This window comes from Crinia signifera, chromosome 3 (genome assembly GCF_055691185.1).
Source record: "Crinia signifera chromosome 3, ASM5569118v1, whole genome shotgun sequence".
NCBI lineage: Eukaryota > Metazoa > Chordata > Amphibia > Anura > Myobatrachidae > Crinia > Crinia signifera.
This window is the reverse complement of record NC_139219.1, coordinates 218,806,067-218,830,426: the sequence shown is the minus strand read 5'-3', so window position 1 is coordinate 218,830,426 and position 24,360 is coordinate 218,806,067. Positions and strand designations below refer to the sequence as shown.

The window sequence follows — 24,360 nt, the reverse complement described above, 5'->3', positions numbered from 1 at the left end:
ATAACCTAAGTGGGGAGGCATTGGGTAATTCAGAACTTAAAAAGGATCTCGGAGTCCAAATAGATAACAAATTGGGGTGCAGTGCTCAATATCATATAGCAACAAACAAGGCAAACAGAATACTAGCATGTATAAAAAGGGGTATGGAAACTAGGGACTCAAAAGTAATTATGCCACTGTACAAAGCATTGGTTAGACCACATCTTGAATAAGGAGTACAATTCTGGGCCCCTCACTATGAAAAGGACATCATAGAACTGGAAAGAATCCAAAGAAGAGCAACAAAGCTAATAAAGGGAATGGAGAATTTAAGCTATGAGGATAGATTGAACAAATTGGGATTGTTTAGGCTAGAGACGAGACATGCTTAACATGTACAAATATATCAGGGTCCAATATATGGAACTGTCAAGCGCCCTTTTTACTACAAGGAAGGACTCTAGGACACGTGGGCACGACTTTAGATTAGAAGAAAAAAGATTTTGTTCCCTTAGAACAATGGTTCCCAACCCTGGTCCTCAAGTACCCCCAACAGTGCACGTTTTGCAGGTCACCACACAGAATCACAAGTGCTATAATTAGCTCCACCTGTGATCTTTTCAAATGTGCCTGAATAATGAGTGCACCTGCTGGGTGACCTGGAAAACGTGCACTGTTGGGGGTACTTGAGGACCAGGGTTGGGAACCACTGCCTTAGAAGAAAAACATTTTTTCACGGTCAGGGCAACCAACCTATGGAACTCTCTTCCTGGTGAGGTGGTGTCGGCAGACACAATAAAAATGTTTAAAATAAGGTTGGACAAACATTTATTGGTTAAAAACCTACATGGGTACAAATAAGAATAACAATCTGTCTTTAAGATATCAGTATTCACTACATAAAACAAGGGTTAAACTAATAAACCAAGGTTGAACTAGATGGACGCACATCTTTTTTTCAGCCTTAACTACTGTGTAACTATACAGAGATGGCAGCGTCTGTGAGGACGCAATGGTTTTTATTCAGTTAAGGACTGAATTGGGGAAATCTAGTGGATTCCTAGTTTGTTACTCCAATGGATAAAAATAGAATTCACTTTGTAGGAAGGGGTTCTAAAGATTCTATACTTAAAGCATTAAAGCGTTTTGGAAAAATCTGAATCATGTACTAAAGCTGGGTACACATATGTACAATTTCATTTTTCTTGCGACCGTTCGATCGACCGAATTCACGTTCGGCCGTCCGAAACATACGACCGATCTGCGCGTACACATATGTACAATTTTACTTGCGACGTCCGATGTACTCCCGTCCAAACAATCGCAAGAAAAAGATTGTACCACCGTACACACTCTCCCGTTCTGGCTATTCGCACGATAAAAATGTACACAACATTATCATAATGGGCTGGATTAAAAGAGCATACCAAAACGAGGCGTGATCACGGAACAAAGAATCGTTCGTGTAGTACAGTGAATAGAGCCGTGACTATTCAGATCCATTGCTAGCTGTACAGGATATACGTACGTACGTTCGTCTATCGGTGCATTTGGGCCTTTTTAATTATGAGCTTGAGGAGAAGGAAGGCTCGTGCGTGCATTTTGGCTGCTATGGCCATTAGATTGCAGGCTATTAAAAAAAGAAAAAGGACCAAGAATCGGAGCTGCTGGACCAGAGACTGGCTTCTGAGGAGAGACACCTTCTCCCACATGCCATTGCTACAGGAGATACGGGAGAACAATCCTGATGACTTCAGGAATTATCTCCGTATGGATGACGCTACCTTCATGGAGCTGCTGACACTGGTTACCCCTTTAATAGAGAGAGAGGACACCTATTTCAGGAGGCCTATTTCTGCAGAGCAGAGACTGGTGGCAACGCTGCGTTACCTGGCAACAGGCAGGACCCTTGCCGACCTGAGATTCACCACCGCAATATCATCTCAAGCGCTGGGGCTGATAATACCAGACACCTGTGATGCCATCGTCCAAGTTCTACAGGACAAATACATGAAGGTAAATATGGAAATTACATACATGTCCCCCATATGTGCACATACCTGTACCCTATATGTATATCTTTACAATGCCTGTTAATTTAAACTTTTACACCAGTGGGTGGGGGGTCATTTTGATAAGGCGGGTAATAGCTTTGAGGCTGCAATGGGGGAGGGCTGATGGGTCTAAAATCAACCCAACAGATTATTAATACACATATACTTTTATATTGCAGTTTCCATCGTCCAAGGAGGAGTGGCAAATTATTGCACGTGATTTCAGAGATCTTTGGAATTTCCCTAATTGTGGTGGAGCTATCGATGGCAAACACATCAGAATCATGCCCCTGCAAAGAGTGGCTCTTTTTATTATAACTATAAGGGGTTCTTCAGCATTGTTCTAATGGCCACCGCTAATGCCCGATACGAGTTTGTATTTGTGGACATTGGGAAAAATGGTAGAGTTTCAGATGGAGGAGCCCTGGAGAATACATTTTTCCATGACAAACTGAAAAAAAATGAACTGAATCTGCCAGAGCGGACTGAAAATGAGCACGGTTTGAACTTTGTTTTTGTGGCGGATGAGGCCTTTGCATTGCACCCTAATGTCCTTAAACCCTACCCACAAAGGGCACTGAACAGGGAACGACGCATTTTTAACTATCGCCTGTCACGTGCCAGGCGAGTGGTTGAAAATGCGTTTGGGATTCTGAGTAATAAATTCAGAATTTTTCACAGTGCCATCAATCTGCGCCTAGATAAGATTGACAAAGTGGTGCTGGCCTGTTGTGTGCTGCACAACTACATGCGCAGAAAAGCGGTGCACACACAACAACTGGGGGCTACAGTGGACGAAAGCCAAGTTGTTGACGAGCCTATTGGTCTGACAGCTTTGGAAAATAATTTAAACACCAGAAATGCATCAACGCAAGCAAAGTTGTCAAGAGACGAGTACTTGAATTATTTCAATGGTGTTGGGGCTGTGGAGTGGCAGAATGACATGATTGCTTAAAAATGTATGTTTTTGTCATTGTAAATATATTGTTTTTTGGTGTGTACAAATCAATATTTTGCCAATAAAATTTGTATACTCACAGTTCCGCACAAGTTGTCCTCTGCCTCTTCTTGCAGCAAGGAGGGGGAGGTGGAGGCCGAATCACGGCAAGTGAGTGGTAGTACTCAGGTGCCAGGCATTCCTGGAGGGCACAATGCCACGACACCTGGAGTGCAGACTGTACCCAGTACTGGTGTTTATGTACTAGCAAGTAGTGGCTCCACCACACCTATTTCTATGCCAATTTCTCCTGGTACTTTTGTACAGTCTCCAGGAGCAATACATGAAGGTAAATATTGAAACAACATGCATGTACCCCATATGTATATCTGTGCCCTATAGTCACCCTGCATGGTAAATGATATTTTCACACGGACACCAACTAGATTTTAAATTTTTATATAAATTATTAACTTATAAACTTATAACAAATATAACATAAATAACAAGGAAATAAATAATAAAGAAATACTTAAACATAAAAATATTTAAACTATATTATTAAAACAATAATGCAATTAAATCAACTATATAAAATATTTACATATGGTGGTAAACTTGTCCCACCCCATAATCCCCTGTATCCATCGGTGGTTGGGAGGGAGATGGACTTTCCACTAAACTCTGGAAGGGGCCACCAGGTGGACCTGGTGGGAGTGTATTAGCCAACGTTGCCGGTTGGTGCTGCCTTTGCCCAGTTGGTGGCTGGAAATGTTGGTACTGCGGATATTGCACCGGGTGAAATACCGCTTGTTGGGGTATAGGGGCAGGGCTGATGGGTTGAAATTCAACCCTAGGCAGAGGGGTCTCATCGGTGAGCCGTGTGTGCCGGGACAGAGTCCCCACACGGGCCCGGTACAGCGTTTCATAAAATATGCGCTCTACCTCCACCCTTGTAGCCGGGTCTAACTTTCTTAAATTGTCAGCCAATACACTCCCCACCCGGTCCGCATCATCCTCCTCCATGGTCATCAATCTGTTGGCAGACTCCAGGATCTTGGTGGTTGCCACGTCCGCAGCATCTGGAGTCTGCCTCGGCCTTTTGCGCCCTCTTCTTGATGTTGCTTCTGCTGGAGGTTGAGCGCTTGTTTGAGGTTCAGCGCTGGCCGTGGCGGTTGGTGTGGGGGTGGAGCAGAGGGCCGGTGAATGCAGCTGTGATGCCACCTCCAGCGATGCCGAAGATTCCTCCTCGGCAAATAGCGATGGCTGTAACAAAACAAGATGATGTATCACTATCGATTTTTAAGACTTCAATATATTTTTATATCTACGCAGAAGAACGCAGCCCACACACCACCATGTTGCTGCCATGGATGAAAGTGAGCTAGTTGAAGAGGCGTTATGACTGGCATCTCTGGAAACTAATTATTTAGATACCAGACATACCAAATACTAATTTAAATACCAGAAATGCATCTATGCGTGCTAAATTAACCAGGGATGAATACATGCAGTATTTTATTGGTGTTGGCGCTGTGGATTGGCAGAATGATATTATTTCGTTAATTTTACACCACAAAAAAAAATTACAATAATCCGCGCCAGAAAGACTACAACAGTGTAGATACCAGGGATTACCAATCCCAACCAAAAGTTCCAAATACAAAAAATGTGGTAAATGCACTTGCGATGTCTGAATATTGATCACTGTGTTCTCAGGCGGATAAGAGTATACCTCCACCACTGATAAGAACCAGAATTAGGGCCACAGAGAATGTCAAATTGACGATGTATAACCAAAAGGGAGGGTATCGCCCCCTGCAACTGACCTCTCTGTTATGCCCAACAGAGAGGTCAGTTGCAGGGGGCGATACCCCCCCTTTTAATTTTACATGTTCACAATTTTTATACTGTACTTGCTGTTATATTTATCTGGTTTAAAAAAAAAAATTAAAATAAAATCCGTCTACTTACTGTGCCGCAAATGGTGTCATCAGAAACCTCTTGGTTGCACGGGGAGGTGGAGGGGGCAGGCTGGTTCCTTGCAGTGTTGCTGACCGATTCCCTGGGCAGCTCCTGGTCCACCGTGAAGGCCAGCAGGTCGTAGTACCACAGCCTGGGCACATAGACTTGGTCTGCCCCTGCCCCAGACCGCTTTGAGGACTCCACCTTATTTAGTTCCTTTTTAAATACGGTCCTCATATTAGCAATCCGAGTCCGGACCCACTCTACATTTGCTATGGGGTAGTATGTCTGGCTGACCCTCACCAGCTCCTCCAGAGCAGATAGCCTCTTCTGCCGATTCGAATGGTCTCTGGATTTGGTGTTCCATAGACAATTCTGATCCCTGTAGGCCTCAATGAAGTCCTTCATAAATTCGACATTTTTTTCTGCCATGGTTGAATTTCTGTTCCAAAAAATAAAATAAAAAGGCATATTATTTTCTTGATACACAAAGCACACCATAAACTATTTAATGTACAGGTGTTCAGTCTGTGGGCCACTAGATATACTGTAGCTATAGTACAGGAGTTGAAACTCTGTGGGACATAGGATACACGGTCACTACAAGCCCCAGCATACTCATGGCCCACAGATTGAAGTCCCTGTCATAGAAAACTACACATTTTGTTTTAATACTCACCGAAAGAAATGTCGCTATACAGTCCGGAAAATTCGCAGCGCAGCTCCGTTCACTCGAACAGCAACGACGGAATATTCTTTCGTGCTGAACGTGGCTTGAAACACAGTGATTGGATGAGCGCAGGAATCTCCGCCCCACTCACGTGCTTGGCGTCACACAGACACGGGACATCGAGGAGCCATGTCGGAGGGTCTGGCGCCACCACATATGGGGGAGACCAGTACAGCACCTTTGATTGCAAATTCAGCACTGATAACAACAGATAAAGAAATCGCTGAGAGACAGGACAACAAGGAGAAAAAAGTGACGCGCGCCTCCGCCATGTCATCTGCAGGAGGTGGAACTGATGGTCAAAATGCTGGATAGAAGGGACTACGATTGTTCGCGAAAAACATACCCCAAGACAAATTATAGAAAAGAAATTATTATGCAGCGTGTATGCAAGGAGATAAAGGAGAAGTTTGGGAAAAGAAGGTCCAAATACCAGCTACAAAAACGGTGGTCGGACCTGAAGCACAAGGAGCAGGCCAAGCTCAAGAAAATTCGTGGAATTATTAAAAGAAGTGAGTACAATGCCCTAGGTGGCTTTATTAATATACTGTCTTGATCCATTACATTTTGTGTGTTTTGCTGACATGTTGCTTGTTTTTACTCAGAGGAAATCCAATCCAGGAGAAGACATGAGGAAGGCAGAGACAGGGCCTCCAACCTGAAAATAAAGAAGGAGAGTACAACAGGTAAGGTTTTGTACCAGCACACCAACACAACAACACATGTTTTATACACAAAACAAGGGGTAGTAATATGTCACTTTACCTTGTCACTATAGATGATATCCAGGCTGCGCAGCCGATGGAAGGGACCACAGAGGGCCACCAAGTGATTGCGATCACCAGCAGTGTAGATGGTGAGTGTATACTGCAAATCATCTTTATGGGATAGTGACGTATCATTTGTGGAAAGGTAAACATTTCTTTATCTGTAGTTATTATAGATATCATCGAGATTTCAGATGTCAGTGCAGAGGGGGAGAAGAACACACCATCACCTGACACGTCCAGCGACGAAAGCACAATGCAAGAAAACATGACACAAGTCCATAAATGTCTACAAGAACTAAGCGGAAAAGTCAATACCGTAGCCCAAAAAATTTCAAAAATCCAAAAAGGCGTAGCAGTAGTACACTCATTATACGAAAAAATTTATAACGGTTTGCATTATAAAGTCAAAAAATAGTTTGTGTACTTTATTTAACATTTTTTCTCCTTCTTGTTTATTTTGAGGCCAGCAGCATGCACCCAATGGTGTATGTCATGGCAAGCAGTCTCACGGCAGCAATGCATCACATGTGAGCAGGCCAGGATGTTCCCATTTGATGCGTTGCTGCCGTGGGACCGCTTTCCACTACATACACCACCATGTTCAAATGTGTTTTTATGTTTTTTGGGTGGGTGGGCGTTCCTGCTACACCTTCACACGTGGCACTTATGTCATGGCAAGCAGTCTCACGGCAGCAATGCACCACATGTGAGCAGGCCGGGATGTTCCCATGTGATGCGTTGCTGCCGTGGGACCGCTTTCCACTACATACACCACCATGTTCAAATGTGTTTTTATGTTTTTTGGGTGGGTGGGCGTTCCTGCTACACCTTCACACGTAGCACTTATGTCATGGCAAGCAGTCTCACGGCAGCAATGCATCACATGTGAGCAGGCCGGGATGTTCCCATGTGATGCGTTGCTGCCGTGGGACCGCTTTCCACTACATATACCACCATGTTCAAATGTGTTTTTATGTTTTTTGGGTGGGTGGGCATTCCTGCTACACCTTCACACGTGGCACTTATGTCATGGCAAGCAGTCTCACGGCAGCAATGCATCACATGTGAGCAGGCCGGGATGTTCCCATGTGATGCGTTGCTGCCGTGGGACCGCTTTCCACTACATACACCACCATGTTCAAATGTGTTTTTATGTTTTTTGGGTGGGTGGGCGTTCCTGCTACACCTTCACACGTGGCACTTATGTCATGGCAAGCAGTCTCACGGCAGCAATGCATCACATGTGAGCAGGCCGGGATGTTCCCATGTGATGCGTTGCTGCCGTGGGACCGCTTTCCACTACATACACCACCATGTTCAAATGTGTTTTTATGTTTTTTGGGTGGGTGGGCGTTCCTGCTACACCTTCACGCAAGCACCTGTATGTGATACTCTGTTCAGGTCCGACCACCCAAATAAACAAAGTGTTCACAGTATTTTTTGTCAGTATTTCTTAATAAATGTTAAGTGTTTATGCAGAACAATGAACATCAAATATCTATCTATCTATCTATCTATCTATCTATCTATCTTCTATAACTATATCTGTCAGGAATGCACACACAACGATTATTTATTTCAAAAGGAATGCACACACAACGAATATTCTTTAACAGCATGGCGCGGAAAGTACGGGGGAGAAGACTTCCTGTTGTTTACATGCTGCGCTGATGGAGGGATGACGCAGCTAGTCAACACCCACATGGGCGTGCTGCTTTTGGGAGGAATGATCGCAGGAACGGGCTGCATATCGATCGAACATGCGTACACATGTCACTTTTCTTTCGATATGGAGCCGTCCTGTCGGAAGAATATTAAGCAGCAAAGAACCTGCGACCGACCGACCGTGGACGGCCAAGAGCGTTTTTGGCCGTTTATCGATCGCAACGAAGGGATCGGGACAGCATACACATATATACAATCGAACGGCCGTTCGTCCGCAGATCGGAAGAACGGCCCGACGATTGTACATGTGTACCCAGCTTTAGACCCGGGTTTTGGTTTTAGGTTTGGTTCTCTAATTTATCACCCTCAAGTGTTTTGATTTCAGTTCATTTTAATTCAGTAAAAAAAAAAATCATTGATAACAAATTTCATTTTTACAATCCAAAACCATAAGTTCGGATTCAAGCTGGCACTCGGTTTGGATCAGCTCTTCTTGGGGGAACCGGACCAGGTTCTGGTTTGGATCCACAAAATTTGTGTGGATTAGTTATTTTTGGAGAACCAACTGCATATCTCTACCTGAAATGAGATGACTTTCCTTGCAGATACAGTACTGAAAGCACAGCATGACAGTGATAATACATTTTAAATTATTTATTGGAAGAAGAGAGATGTTTAGTATCCCTGGAAACGTTAGAAGCCATAGGATAAATTTAGCAATATGTTTTTATTTCTAATAAGGGGGCAAAATCCTGACACATTTTTTTTTTTTTCCCAATTCATTCTAAATTAAACTGAAGGGAAATACACATGGTGTGATTCCGGCTATGGTCAATTTTGACTATGCGATTTTTCCTTGAAGTGCATGGAGCCGATTTTGGCTTCATGCACTTGCAATTTGAACTATGTACTATTTGGCCAGGGGCGGAACTACCGCCGGTGCAGACGGTGCAGTGCACCGGGGCCCAAGGGGTTAAAGGGGCCCGGTGCCGCCATCTGCCCGGCATGTCAAAGTTATGTATTTTTTTTTATTTTTTATATGTGGCGCTACGCGTGTCCGCCGGGGGGTATGCGGCTGGGCATCGGGGGGGGGGCGATGCGGCTAAGCATCGCGGGTTATACGGCCGGGCAGCGTGGGGGAGGGGGTGACGCGACAGGGCAGCAGGGGGTGTATGCGGCCGGGAAGCAGGGGTATGTGGCCGGGCAGCGGGAGGTAGCGGCTGGGCAGGGTGGCTGTCCGACAGATATATGGATGTAGTAGAGGCAGCAGCGCTCTGTACCTATGCATCCATTTCCATCCGGTGACTGTCAGCTGGTCTTCTTCAGTGTAGCCACAGCAACAGGCAGCCAATCGCAAGGCTGCCTGTTGCTGCTCTCAGTCTCAGGAAGTGAATTTGTCTGCTCTGAGGCTGAGCACGGGAGGACTCGAGGAGGAGCAACAGGAAAACAGCAATGGCAGAGGTAAGTTACTTTAATGGGAGGGGAGGGCAGTGGCACTGCTGACACACCTCAAATTATTGGGGGGCTGGGGGCACATAAATTAAAATACAATGGGGACTCATACATTTCTAAAAATATGATGGGGCCAAAAAAATATACCAGTGAACAGGAGGGCAGAAAAACAAATGAATAATATAATGGTGCATAAACCTTACACACCCCCCCCCCCCCACCAGGCTAACTTTAACCATACACCCCCTCCTCTGCAGCTCAGCTCTCACTATACACTCTTCACCTCTGAAGCCTAACCTTCATTATACACACCCCAGTAGCCTAAACCTATCTATACACCAACAGCCCAATTATTCACCAACCACCTGCATCCTAAACCCACCCATCCCCCCTCCACAGCCTAAACCTAGCCATACACTCCCCTCCGCAGCCTAACCATACACCCCCTGCAGCCTATAACCCTAACCACACATACACACCCCGCAGCCTATAACCCTAACCATACACACACACCCAGAAGCCTATAACCCTAACTACACACACACCCCGCAGCCTATAATCCTAACATACACCCCGCAGCCTATAACCCTAACCATACACACACACACACACACACCCAGCAGCCTATAACCCTAACCATACACACACACACACCCCGCAGCCTATAATCCTAACCATACACCCCGCAGCCTATAACCCTAACCATACACACACACACACACACCCCGCAGCCTATAATCCTAACCATACACCCCGCAGCCTATAACCCTAACCATACACACACACACCCAGCAGCCTATAACCCTAACTACACACACCACGCAGCCTATAACCCTAACTACACACACACCCCGCAGCCTATAACCCTAACCATACACACACCCCAGCAGCCTATAACCCTAACCATATACACACACCACGCAGCCTATAACCCTAACCATATACACACCCTGCAGCCTATAACCCTAACCATACACACACACACCCCGCAGCCTATAACCCTAACCATACACACACACCCCGCAGCCTATAACCCTAACCATACACACACACCGCAGAATATAACCCTAACCATACACACACACCCCGCAGAATATAACCCTAACCATACACACACACCCCGCAGCCTATAACCCTAACCATACACACACACCCCGGAGCCTATAAACCTAACCATACACACACACCCCGCAGCCTATAACCCTAACTATACACACACCCGCAGCCTATAACCCTAACCATACTAACACACCGCAGCCGATAACCCTAACCATGCACACATAGCCCGCAACCAAACCCTAACCATACACATACACCCCGCAGCCTATAACCCTAACCATACACACACACTGCCGCCTATAACCCTAACCATACACACACACACACCCCGCAGCCTATAACCCTAACCATACACACCCCGCAGCCTATAACCCCAATCCCACACAAACACACACACATATTGCAGTCTATTTTTGGCGCACACTGTTCCCATTTTGAGGGGGGGCACAAAGCATATTTTCGCACCTGGGCCCACAATGCGCTAGTTCCGCCTCTGTATTTGGCCTATGGCCAAATACATTACCAGCAATTGCCATTGTCAAAATTGCGTTGCCGACACAGTTTATTTGGTACTTATATGTTAGTTGGGCGCCCACTATAGTTAGTACGCTCATACCCCCACTATCCATGTCCGTGTGGAATTGATTTTATATAGTGTAGCGAGCACAGCGAGCCACCGAGCGAGGGGACGTGTAAAACTAAGCAAATAGCTTAGTGGGCGCCCAACTAACATATAAGTACCATTTTTTTTTCCATGAGATACCAACCTTGCAGGTCCACACCCCGTATTGCAAGTAAGGGAAACACAGCAACTTTGACTAACTTTTCATATAATTTTGACTATATGGTCAAAATTGTTAGCCAAAATCTCATTGTGTATACAAGGGTATTTTTTCAAATATGCAGTCAAAATAAACCATGCATTTGTCACAAAAAAATACCCCAGAACTAAAACAGAAAAAAATACATTCATAATTAGTCTAGTCATCCCACATACCCATGAATTGTCCAGAAGGTATAAAGAAAGTAATACACAAAGATTTCCAGGACATTTAAAAGATTATATTCCCATAATGCCATGCAAGTTTTTCTTTTTGTTGGAGATTGCAGATCTAGTTTGGCATTTTAATATTATGCCTAAGCCAGATCCTACTGGTTCAGTGGATAATACCACTCCTATGATTTCATAATAATGTTGGTAAAAGTCGTTAAACTGGCTGAGCAAACTTCAGGATAATGGGAATATTAACACTAGCAAGACACTTGGAACACAGACACTTTTGAACATTGAGAATGTTAAACAGCAGCATTGTGTGATCACTTTATCTGAGCAATCTAAGAGTTGAAGAGACTTTGGGAGCATTTTTATTTTTAGTGAACGGATTACCAAATCATGCAGTTGGGCTGGAAAATGTTGCACCTTCTGCTGGGAATACTGTAGCTTGATGGATCTGGGTGTACATTCCATTGGTCAGGGTAGGTACATTGGTACTCCATGCACTGAACCCACAGGCAAATATTAGACTTTATTTTGTGAATTTACATAAGAATAAAGAGTTGAAGTAGTGCATTTATGGGATTTCATTCCTCTGTTAACAATCAGCTATAGTGCCTCACAAACTGACTTGATTTTGACATGTGCTAGAAGTGGTGGTTTATATTTCAACAGATTACTTTGCAACTTGTAGGTGCCCTTTACAGGGGAATATGTATTAATAAGGGTAATTCTACCAAGGTTCGCTCCTTTACTGTAATAATGGATTTAGTAACAGTAACTAATGATTTGACCTAATAAAATGACTAACTGTGCCTCAGCTAGTTTGAAAAGTACTAAACTATAACCTAAAGTTGTGTCTTGTTGAATTACATTACATAGATACAGTACATAGGCATACCTCCCAACTTCTGCCCGGAGGAAATAGCGCCCGAAAAGGGGGCGGGGGCGTATGCAAATGAGGGCGCGGCTTATGCTAATTAGCCGTGACCTCATTTTCATACGAGAATAGACGCTGTGCGCATGCGAACAGCGTCTATTCTACTAGATTGGGGGGTCTCCCAACTGCCACCCCCCGCAGCGGGACAATGCCTGCCGCGGGTGGGACAGCGGGATAGGACCCGAAAATCGGGACTGTCCCTCTAAATTCGTGACAGTTGGGAGGTATGCATAGGTATAAGAACGGTGGTACATGTGTATTATCACGGCGCCAAGTACGCAACTTTCTTAGTGGGCTATTCTGCGCAGTGAAATCGCATCACATCGAATGGCACTTTTTCATGGCATGCGATGATTGCGATGCAATCTCACTAGTTAATTTATTCACTGTACCCTGTCCACATATCGCATCGCACGTGACCGCATGCGATTTACCACAAAACCCCCTGTGTATATGTATATGTGATGCAACAAAACACAGTGTATATGTGATGCAATTTTATTTTTCACACCCCCACTATCCACGTCATCCCGAAGCGCGGCGAGCGCAGCGAGCCGATGCGTCACGCATCCTCCCGAACTTTTCATACCCCCATTATCCATGTCGGCATGGAGTTGATTTTATATAGTGTGGTGAGCGCACGCAGATTACTTTACATTTATTCCACGTCCGCTCGCCACGCTTCGGGCTCGGTGGCTCGCCATACTATATAAAATCAACTCCATGCCAACGTGGATAGTGGGGGTATGAAAAGATCGGCAGGACGCGTAACACGTCCGCTCACCACAATTCAGGGTGATGTGGATAGTGGGGGTGTTTTTAGGAACACATTCACACCTGCAATATCATATATCTGACACAGTAATGACGACATGTGTTAATGAATAACTGGAATTTACTTAATAAATAATAATGAAATAGCATATTAAATAAATTAACAACATTACAAGAAATAATGACAATAATAGCAATGAATCAAGTATAACAACATTAATGAGTAAAAATCATGAACAAAAAAATCATAAAACTGTCACTCTGCCTTTGGAAGCAGCGAAAGTGTGTGAAGGATGCGCCCGAATGAATCAGCACCCAAAGTCTTACGCCACATGAACTTCTTCAAGTATGATTGCAAATGATGACGTGTTGTGCCTCTTTGGCGCTTGTTGCACCATTTGCATGAGCCATAAAGGCGCTCAATGTTCTGTGTGTGAACACCTGTGGCCGGGTCCACAAAGTTATACCTGTGGTTAACTCTTGCATGTTGATATCCAGCCTGTTCCAACTGCTCTGTACTGTAGGCCCGCCAGCAATCGGAATAAATTGTTGTGTAATCATTGATGGCCGCCATCAGAGTGGTGGCATCCTGTTTTGTCACCACAGTAACAAAGCACTGACCACTGTGACGTGAAATGCCTCCAAAGATCCATTGCTGAGGTAAAGTACATCTGACATTACTTTTTCGCTTCAGAAGTAAACTTTCATCGACCTCAACAATCTTCCCAGGACCACCGATACGCCGCTGGGGCTGCGCCATAAGGTCCATGGTGCAGGCCTCCCGCATCCATCGATTGTAGAGGACCACAGTTTTATTTGATAATTGTAGCTGTCGCTCACAATAATAAATTTGTAGCACCCCAGTGGGTTGCTAATCACTATAAACTGACATTTTGAGTATCTGCCTAAGGTATGGAGCACTGAGGGTAAATTGAGTGCAGGCCCCTTTAATGCTACCAGCAGGTGCGGGATCAACCCAGCAGGATGATTGACAGCTTTGAAGAAAAGGTAGCTGTATTGGCTAACAGAGTGTGGGGTCAAGAGGTGAAGCAGGAAGAAGCATGTGGAAGAGAGAGAGAGGGCAGCAGCAGCAGCATGGTGTCTGAGCTGAATGGAACTGAGGTGTGAAGAGAGTGACACAGAGAGAGTTCTTAATCTCCCCAGCTAATCTGCCAGCCATCCCTGCTAGCAATAAAAGTGCTACTGAGTGGGACACAGTGGAAATAACTGCTAACAGCAGCAGCAGCAGCAGCAGCAAGGTGCAAAGACACACAGAGCCCCATGTGCTCAGAGGAGACCCTGCAGAGCAGGACAGCATGCAGAGTGGAGGACACTGTAACAGCCTGTACCAGCAACATCTAATAAAGCGTGAGTCTGACTATAACACCCCTGTGTAAAAGTGTGCTCCCCACTAGATCCAAGTTTGCACCACTCACCCCAACTCCAGTATTAACAGAGGAAAGAATCCACAGAGAACTCAGGCAAAAGATAGCTCCTGGCTATAGAAGTGTGTCCCTGTCAGACCCCCCAGCAGAGTATAACAGGACTGCCCTAAAAAGACTGTAACCTTTATAAAAGGATCTCTCAGTAGACTGTGAATGCAGAGACTTCATTTAACCCCTTCATGCTGGAAGCTGCTTTGAATGTGGGATTCAGCATTAACCAAGCCCTGTCTAAGGATTTGAGAACACCTAAATGAGTTGGCCTTGGACTGTTTTCAGTTAGCAAACCTATTGCAAGACTCTCAGCCACTGACCCCCAAATAAAGACTGTGCTTTACTGCTGACTGAGCCAACCTGAAGAGACTGTTACACATCATTTGATCTGCAGGATCATTACAAGGAATAGTGACTATTGAGTTGTATCTGGGTACCCAGTAGTAGGATGATATAGCAGAGTCTAGTTAATGTATGCAGCTATTGCACATAATAGTAAGTGTATTGTGAAGAGAAGTTTGCATATATTGCAGCTACACAGATTGTGTTACAAGAATTGAATTGTTCATCGGATTGGATATATTGTACTCTTCCGCTAAAGATGTGTACAGAAGTGTGCAGTGCTTTGTTTGCTTGATACCATAATTGCCGTTATTACTGAAGGTGTTCATTTATACCATGGGTCCTCAAACTGCGGCCCTCCAGATGTGGTGAAACTACAATTCCCAGCATGCCTTGCCACAGTTTTAACACTCCCTTATAGGAAAACTGTGGCAAGGCATGCTGGGATTTGTAGTTTCACCACATCTGGAGGGCCGCAGTTTGAGGACCCATGATTTATACCCTCACCCAAGAGTCACAAAATAAACCGTTATAATTGTACCAACTTGTCCATTCATTGTGAGCAATTGGAAAAGAAGAACTGAAGTAACCTCACAGTGTGAACTCCACCCAGTTCAGGTAAACCAGTCCACCACTGGCCTTGGGGGTGTCACAAATTGATGTGAGCTCATCTGCCAAGGAATAGATAAATCTAATCAAGGTGAGGAATAATAAGCGGCACCCTGGAAAACAATGGCCCACTCTTAGGCTCACCTTCTGTCGGCATGCTTTGATATGGCATATTTTCATACCCCCACTATCCATGTCGGCATGGAGTTGATTTTATATAGTGTGGCGAGCGGACGCGGATTACTTTACATGTATTCCACGTCCGCTCGCCACGCTTCGGGCTCGGTGGCTCGCCATACTATATAAAGCATAGGGTGCCTGTTAGTACAATTCTGCATCAGCAAATTATGCTGCTGAAAGAAGACAACAGCCTTCTCCTCCGTCTTAGGCAAGCTGAACATATTTGTTGCAGGTACAGCCATTTCTGACACTTCTCCTGCAGCTTTGAGTGATGCAGCCATTCCTGTCAGTAATTCACCTCAGAATGATTCTGACAGGGAGCGGGAATACTACCTCTGACTGACTACGCAATTTACATTACCTACGCTAATTCTGAAATGACAGTTACGCTAAATGCCTAACACACACCAATACAGAAGTACCATATTAACTACTGAAATCGCATCGCATGGCACTATAACGTGACATGCGATGCGATTTCAGTACGGTAGCGGACGTATGCTAATTGGGCGCCGTGATAATACAAAAGTACCAGAAAGGCATACAAATTCATGTCCTGTGTATGTTTCTTATCCAGAACAGCTGCCAAGGACAAGCCTAGATTTTGTCAGGCCCACGTCAGCAAGCCAAGCCTACTGTATCCCACACATCTTCCTTGTTTTCTTATTTTGAAAGGCTAAATGCTACACTCACAGTTCTAGAGCTTACCAGGGTAGACCAACAATATCACAAACCACATGGCCAAAGTTCACATCTCCAAATGAGTAAAGTGATCACAATTCTCAGTCAAGTGAGAATTGTAATGGCCAGTCAGCACCAACTGCAGGCTTAATTTCAATCAATGAAGCAGGGCTCACAAGCGGCAAAAGTTGTTGGCAGCTCACGCAAAATAAACTTTAATATCACTGGAATCCCCCCCTCCAACACACACAACTGGCTGCAATTTAAGGGGCTACCAGCTACAGGTATAGAGACCCCTGTGTACCACTACACATAAGATGAATTTGTACTGTACATGTGACCAAGTGCAGCCATTTAGAAGCCTGCAAAGTCATCATTGTTAGTTTAGCATACATGCTAAAGACAATGTAGAATGGCAAATTGCTATCTACTGGCCGTTGTAACTGGTAGTTTACACTCTGTGCATTTATACTGCATATAGTATATTACTGGTCTATTGTTTAAGCAGTAGAACCTTATAAATTAAATGAATGTCTGCAACATAGATTTCTGCCTTTTAATTATTGGTTTATACGCAGTTGTATTATGTTTTCTTTGCGGATAGCAAAGTGCTGGGTGACATTTGGTATTAAGAAAACCTAGGTATCCGCCTTGGGCCGAGCAGGTCCCAAGGGTCCCCATAAAGATGTCCTGGCCATACAAAACATTCCCAGAGGAGCATTGTGTGACTACTCATATCATCAAATGGACCTGCCCACACTGCCAAAGTTCCTTTGATGTTTTAAAAAGGATAAAAAAATGTTTGGACACACAAAATGGTTTCATCCACTGTATGTGTACAGGTCAGTTTACATTAAATGTGACACTGGGGCTAGATTCTTTTAAATCCAGGATAGGGTTCACAATGAACTATACCAAAACTGAAGCCCTACTGTTCCTTCCCTTTTTCAGTGGCCCCCCCAATGAAAGTATAAAGTATTTGGGCATTAGAATCCCCAATCTAAATTATATACATCCAATTATATTCCACTTTTTCGAAGAACATTTTCAGCGCCTGAACACCCGAGCCCCCCATTACTAGGGCTTTCTGTATTTCTGTGCTGAGCAGGGGAGAAGGGCAGCTGCAGCAGCAGCAGCCTGTGTGCCGGCATGATTCAAGGCCTAAGAAACACTTACTTACAATGTAAGTGTTCCTCTAGGCTTGCTCAGAGACTTTCATCCATGTCTGTGCTGCGGCACTCCGGTGTCCAGCTGGCACCGAGTGCGTTTGCTCAGCATCTCTTGCAGGTCCCGCTAAGTCGTATCTGCGACCTAGTTCATCACAGCATCCCGCGCCGGGCCTCCACTCCACGTGGACGCCAAGCTTCCCCTGGTCCTCGGAATGGGCGCAGCCATATTGGATTCATCCACATGATTACGGTCAGCCAATCCTGGACTGGCCTTTCTGACATCACTCCATCACAGCCAATCCCTGGCCCAGTCAAACAGTCAGTACAATTATGTCCTTAGGGTAACAGTGTCTCCTGTTACCTCTGAGTATCTCCTACTTTCCAGAGCATCTGCGGCTTATCACCTCGCTGCAGCCTGACTCTCTCCAGAGTCCAAGACTGGGAAATTACCTTGGTTCAACCATGTAAATTATTTTTCATTGTTTCCTGTGTACCATCGATCATTCATCATTCATCCTGCCTTCACTGCTTGCTTCTTCTATCTGCTCGCACCTCAGTACCATCTCCATTACCAGCCACCATTCAGAGAGTCAACATCAATAATACTTACAGCCATTATCGGTGGAACTCTTCTTTGTGTTAGTGTTACCAGCTGGAGCTACATACTTACCTGCAGTGCTCATTCCATATTCTCCACCATCGATGGTCTGCATCAGCCAAGGCCGAATATCATTTAAAATTGTTATACTTACCCGAGTCCTCCAGTGACTTCCTCTACACTCACGCCTTCGGGCCTCCTACACTGCTTCCAGTTGTTAGCACTGTGTATATGCAGTCCAAACTAATTATATAACCCAGCTTCCGTTTCACTCAAGCCTCAGTCCAAAGTCACCCCTCAGCCGCGACAAACATCATTTAATTATACTTATGTAGCTATACATCACTGGTATAATAAATCGTGCTGTGTAATATTGCTTACATATTAGTAATGGAATTATCACTGTTATATTATATTTAAAAAATACACTATTATTGAGAGATCACACAATAGTATGAGTATTTGCCAGTTACATTGTAATTGACTTTATTACTGGCACACTAAACTCTGATGGCCATTATCAGTGTCATTCTGCAGCTTGTTGGATATTACCATTGTTACTATGCTTGGCATTTTGCTGGGCATGTTCCATTTTGGAAAGCACTATTATTGTGAATATGCCAACATATTGCCAGGGTGTACTATACACTTGGATGCAGCTGTGCAGAAGTTAAGTGACCTTGGAAATGTAATTCAAATGCCATTATCTGTTGAAAAAAATGTTGCCCTCTGCAAACAAATCATATTCTCGGTCCATTTCATGGTGTACAGTATACAACATTTTCCAGAAAATGTCAACATAGCAAATGAGCATTGCAGTTAAGTAACGTGGTACATAAAGCTATGATCTGACATTCTGCTAAAATATTTTTTAATAATAATAATAATGACAAACCACTTAAATGTCTCAATTTTGCCAGACAGTCTTAATTCTATGGCAATAGGCCACTGACAGGAATATTACCAAGTGGAATTTGTGTGCACAAACAAAACAGAAAAAAAGAAACTCATTCTATTGCCATAGTTTTCTAATATAAAGAAAGAGGTAGAACTATAGGAAACACTGTTTCCTGGGTGATGTTTCTCAACAAATTATGACATCAGAGATTGTCCTAACAATGGGGCGGATTCTGACCTGTTTGTTCGGCTCCGAATGTGGCCCAGTGTTCGATGGTGGGGGTTTGCGCATGTGCATGCACGAATATGCACATGTGCAAACCGCAGGAGCAAATGGCTTTGGCGAGTTTCACACTCGCCAAGCCGTTGGCTGCGGACAGGGAGGTTCAGGGGCAGGTAGGGGGTGGCAACAGGGAAACACCCAGCAATTTATGGGCATCCCCATAAAAATGCTGCCTTGGAACACAGGTGTGTCGATTCCTGCGTGGGACGGGTGGCTGACCTCACATGAGGTCAGCGCCCGCCTCCTTTTTGTCCAACTCCATCCAGGATAAAAGACTTGCTTTTATCCAGGGGATGTGTTAGTGTACACATCCTCTTGCATGCTAATGAGGGGATATACACACACACACACACACACACACACACACATACACAAACACACACACACACACACTAGTAAGCCCGCTCGAAGCAAAAGCTTCAAAACCTAGTCTGCTACCTTCTGTGTTTGAGAGAGAGAGAGAGAGAGAGAGAGAGAGAGAGAGAGAGAGAGAGAGAGAGAGATACACACATATGAAGTAAATGTGGAATACCCAGTCCAGGGTTTAGAGCAGTAGCAGGACTGAGTTGATCCAGTCCAGGTTTTCTGATTTCTGCTGTGAATCATGGTTTTGCTAAAACAGCACCTGTGGTTTCCTGCTTTATATTTGTTCAGAACAGAGATCAGTGTTCCCAAGGCCTTTCAGCGGCTGGGCAATACCCTGGGGGAATGTGGGGAACTATGCTAGGGATCTCCAGAGTATAACCGCATTCTGAAGCCTATATGTTGCCTGCTGGAAGTCATGCCATGCTGTAACCTCTGACTTGACAAATTATCCATCCTGTATGCTGTCCAGAGGAGGCTGCAGCGCCTACCAAGTAGTAGTGCAGGGAGGGGGAAATCACACACCACACATATAAATGCATGTTATCATGCATGTAATATATGTGCTGGATCAATCTCCTGGGACTCGCCAGCACTGGTCAGGTATAAAGATAAGCGATTAGTGTGTTGAGCCCACCCTGGCCAATAGGAGTCCAGGGGGCGCACTTAACACTACACTAGTGTATGCTGATTTCCGGGCGCCATGCGTCCGATTCAAAATGAGGTGGCGATCTCCAGGGAATCGATCCAGCACATATATTGCATGCATGTATATATGTGCTATGTGATCTCCCCCTGCACTACTTGGAAGGTGCTTCAGCCCTGAGGCTGCCATTTTGAAGAAAAAGACTTACCGTATATACTCGAGTATAAGCCGAGTTTTTCAGCGTTTCTTTTAGCTGAAAAAGTCCCCAACTCGGCTTATACTCGAGTCAGTAGCTTCTGTCCTAAGTCCGGCCATCCAATTCGCTGCACGGCTCCACTTTGAGGAGAGGCGCGGCTACGGCAACATGGCCGCCGGCCTCCTGCACTATACATGTCCTCAGTGAAGGAGGCCGGCGGCCATGTTGCCGTAGCCGCGCCTTTATTCAAAGTGGAGCCGGGCAGCGAAGTGGACGGCAGGGCAGTGGCAGCAGCGGCTGCGTACCCCTCCCGTGGAGCCATTCAGCGGCGCACCCCAAGCCCCCTGGAGTCGGACGCTTGAGGAGGTAAGCGATGGCTGCTTCCTCTCCCCTCCATGTGTTTTGTCCCTTGCAGGGGGATCAGCTTGTGGTGTCACAGGGATGAGCAGGGGGATCACCCTGTGGTGTCCCAGGGGTGAGCAGGGGGATCAGCCTGTGGTGTCCCAGGGGTGAGCAGGGGAGCAGCCTGTGGTGTCCCAGGGGTGAGCAGGGGAGCAGCCTGTGGTGTCCTGCTATTGGGCAGGAGGAGCAGACTGTGGTGTCCTGCTATTATGCAGGGGGAGCCACCTGTGGTGTCCTGCTATTATGCAGGGGGAGCTATCTGTGGTGTCCTGCTATTAGACAGGGGGAGCAGCCTGTGGTGTCCTGCTATTATGCAGGGGGAGCCACCTGTGGTGTCCTGCTATTATGCAGGGGGAGCTATCTGTGGTGTCCTGCTATTAGACAGGGGGAGCAGCCTGTGGTGTCCTGCTATTAGGCAGGGGGAGCAGCCTGTGGTGTTCTGCTATTATGGAGGGGGAGACGACTGTTGTTTCCTGGTATTATTATACAGGGAAATGTACCAGTAGCTGCTGCATTTCCCACCCTAGGCTTATACTCGGGTCAATAAGTTTTCCCAGTTTTTTGTGGCAAAATTAGGTGCCTCGGCTTATATTCGGGTCGACTTATACTCGAGTATATACGGTAATTCTTATCCAGTGTATGTGATTCTTTTTCACATTTGGTGGCCAAACAGGGTCCTCACAGCTGGACATTTTAAACCACAAAAACCCTAGTAAAGCAGTTATAAACTGGTAAAAAATTCTGGTTACAAATTGTGCAGCTGGCTTGGGGGCCAGAAAATGTTGTCAATGTGGTATGTCTATTTTCTTGTCAGCCTGAAAAAAGAAAAAAAAATCCAAATTTGTGCCTGTAGTGGAACAGCAGGGCAACTTGAAGTTGATAAAGGTTATGCAAGTGGCAGCCAGCCTTAGAGGGGGGTGTGGATCGTTTTATCAACCACACTTAGGTCGACAGTCATTAGGTCGACACCGTTGGGTCGACAGGTGGGAAGGTCGACAGGTGTCGGTGGACAGGTGGCAAGGTCGACATGGGTTTATATCGACATAGCGTTAGGTCGACATGGGTTGGGTGGACAGGTCGGAAGGTCGACATGTTTTTTTTTTACTTTTTTTTACCCGAATGTCGACACAGTCAACATGGACACAGTTGGAAGTCAACCGCAGCCCCTCGCATTCGGGCACAGTGCCTTGCTGTGCTCGGCACACTATTTTATTCTCCCACCACGCCCTAGTGAATGGTAGGGCATGAAATACTGCCTGTCGGCACATATCGGCTCAAAAAAACAGTAAAAACCATGTCGACCTTCCGACCTAACCCATGTCGACCTAATGCTATGTTGACCTAACCCATGTCGACCTAACGCTATGTCGACCTAAACCCATGTCGACCTTGCCACCTGTCGACCTTCACCTATGTCAACCCAACGGTGTCCTGAGTCTGGCACATTTTTTAAGCCTCCTTAATTTGTCCACTCAGGTAGATACGCCATGTACCATGGAGTAATAAACATATTTTCTAAAGTCTAAACTGTCTGCAGGGCAGCTGCACCTGGCTGATAGACAGAAATCCCAGATTCAGCTGATGCATGAGGGACATCAGGCACAAATGAAGCTGCTCCATAAGGAATTAAAGGACCTGAGAAAAGGTGGGCAGGAGCGGGAGAGATTACCGAAGCTCACCAAAGCTGACAACATTGAGGCATTCCTTTGCACTTTTGAGTTCAATGCCATGCATTTAAAATGGCCTGCAGATGAATGGTCTAATAGACTGCCATACATACTGTTCAACAGGGTAGGTGCAGAGAGCCTACATGGATATGACTGTGGCTGAGGCACGCTCCTACCCTGGCCTTAAAAAAAGGCTATACTTAACAGGGTTGGGGTGACGGGCCCCAGCAAAGTCCAATAATTTCATGACTGGCGGCTGGATGCCTCTGAGGATTCAGCTGGCCAAACTAGCCAGGCTAGCTAACTATGCAGTGCAAATTGTGACGATATTCGCAATGGACCAGGCTATGCGGGTATTGGACCACACAATACAACAGTGGGCTCTTCAGGCTGACCCCCAGACTTTTGAGGAGTTGGCAGTAGTGATTAAGTGGCTCTCGACCTTGGGGAAATAAAGTAAAGCCAGGTCAGGATTTCTGCCAGTACCAAAGCCCAGAACTCAGATGCCAGTGGGTAAGACAAAGGCCCCACCTCCCACTGTGTGCTTTGAATGAGGCGAGCTGAGTCATGTACAGCAGGACTGCCCAAGACAGGGAGAGCTGATGGACTGTAGCACAGGGAAAGAGGCACAGCCAATGGTCTGCATGGCTGCTGGAAAATATTCCAAAGAGAATTCACCCTGTTCCGTGTACTGGCCCAGCTGGTTGACCAGGTCCTGCCTCCTGTCAGGGTGTTATATATACATGGCAATGTTGAGGAGTGCCCCCAGATGTACTTATCCCTTACATTACAAGACCGGCTATTAAAGCTGGTAGCTGCAATGACCTCCAGACTGCCTTATCCACTAATTCTGGTCTGTGACTTTTCATTGCTGCAGGTGCTGATTAGCAGTCAGTAGTTGAGGCGTCTCAGGAGCCGAAGACCAGAGAATACCAAAGCGTGGCATCTGGGAGAGCAACTGCAGCCTCTGAACCGCCCCAGTAATCAGACGGAGGACCATTGGAACCATGTTGGTGAGAAAGTATCATTACAGGACTTTGGGCGAGACCAACGGAAAGATTACAATCTGGACCATGCTTTTGAAACTGTGAAAGTGCATGGCCAGAAGGCAAAGCAGCATGTTTTTTGTTGAAAATGTTTTTTTTTTTTTTTTTTTTTATATAGTGTTACCATTTTACAGGGGAAAAGAGCAGATTGGTAGTTAGTTCCCTGAAAACTTGAGTAGTTTGTATTAGGAGCTGCGCATACACATCTGTGGGGTGGCCATTTAGGTAAGGAGAAAACTCTTCAACGCATACAGTTGAGGATCTTTGGCCAGGCATCTATGCCGCAGTCAAGAGATATTGTCAGGAATGCCCAGTGTGCCAGATGATGGCACCCCGGCCAGAGTTTAGGACTCCACTGGTACTCCTCCCTATCATTGCCTTTTGAGAGAATTGGTATGGATCAGATAGATCCAGCGGAAAAATCTGCTTCAGGACATCAATACATAAATGTGGTAGTGGATTATGCCACCAGATACATGGAGGTTATAGCATTGAATAACATGAAATCTGGTAATATTGCCAAAGA

At 45.4% G+C, this 24,360-nt stretch overlaps 1 protein-coding gene and 1 long non-coding RNA gene across 2 annotated transcripts in view; one reads left to right on the top strand and one right to left on the bottom strand.

The window, feature by feature from the left end:
- The window catches only part of LOC146062652 (uncharacterized), a 55,380-nt gene that overhangs the window by 22,719 nt on the left and 8,301 nt on the right, over window positions 1-24,360 (bottom strand). The gene's annotated exons all lie outside the window — the stretch shown is intronic.
- LOC146062419 (uncharacterized) lies at window positions 1,175-22,951 on the top strand. The gene is made up of 4 exons (XM_083174563.1): window positions 1,175-1,995; window positions 2,213-2,332; window positions 9,432-9,561; window positions 22,659-22,951. Exons 1-4 carry the CDS (start codon window positions 1,546-1,548, stop codon window positions 22,949-22,951), a joined length of 993 nt encoding a protein of 330 aa, XP_083030689.1. The 5' UTR covers window positions 1,175-1,545.

Bases quoted from the DNA above. Each gene is read 5' to 3' on its own strand.
- LOC146062419 (XM_083174563.1), top strand. From the start codon at position 1,546: ATGAGCTTGAGGAGAAGGAAGGCTCGTGCGTGCATTTTGGCTGCTATG. The intron at 1,996-2,212 runs GTAAATATGGAA...TTTATATTGCAG, and splicing joins TACAGGACAAATACATGAAG to TTTCCATCGTCCAAGGAGGA. The intron at 2,333-9,431 runs GTGGCTCTTTTT...TCTTCAGTGTAG, and splicing joins GAATCATGCCCCTGCAAAGA to CCACAGCAACAGGCAGCCAA.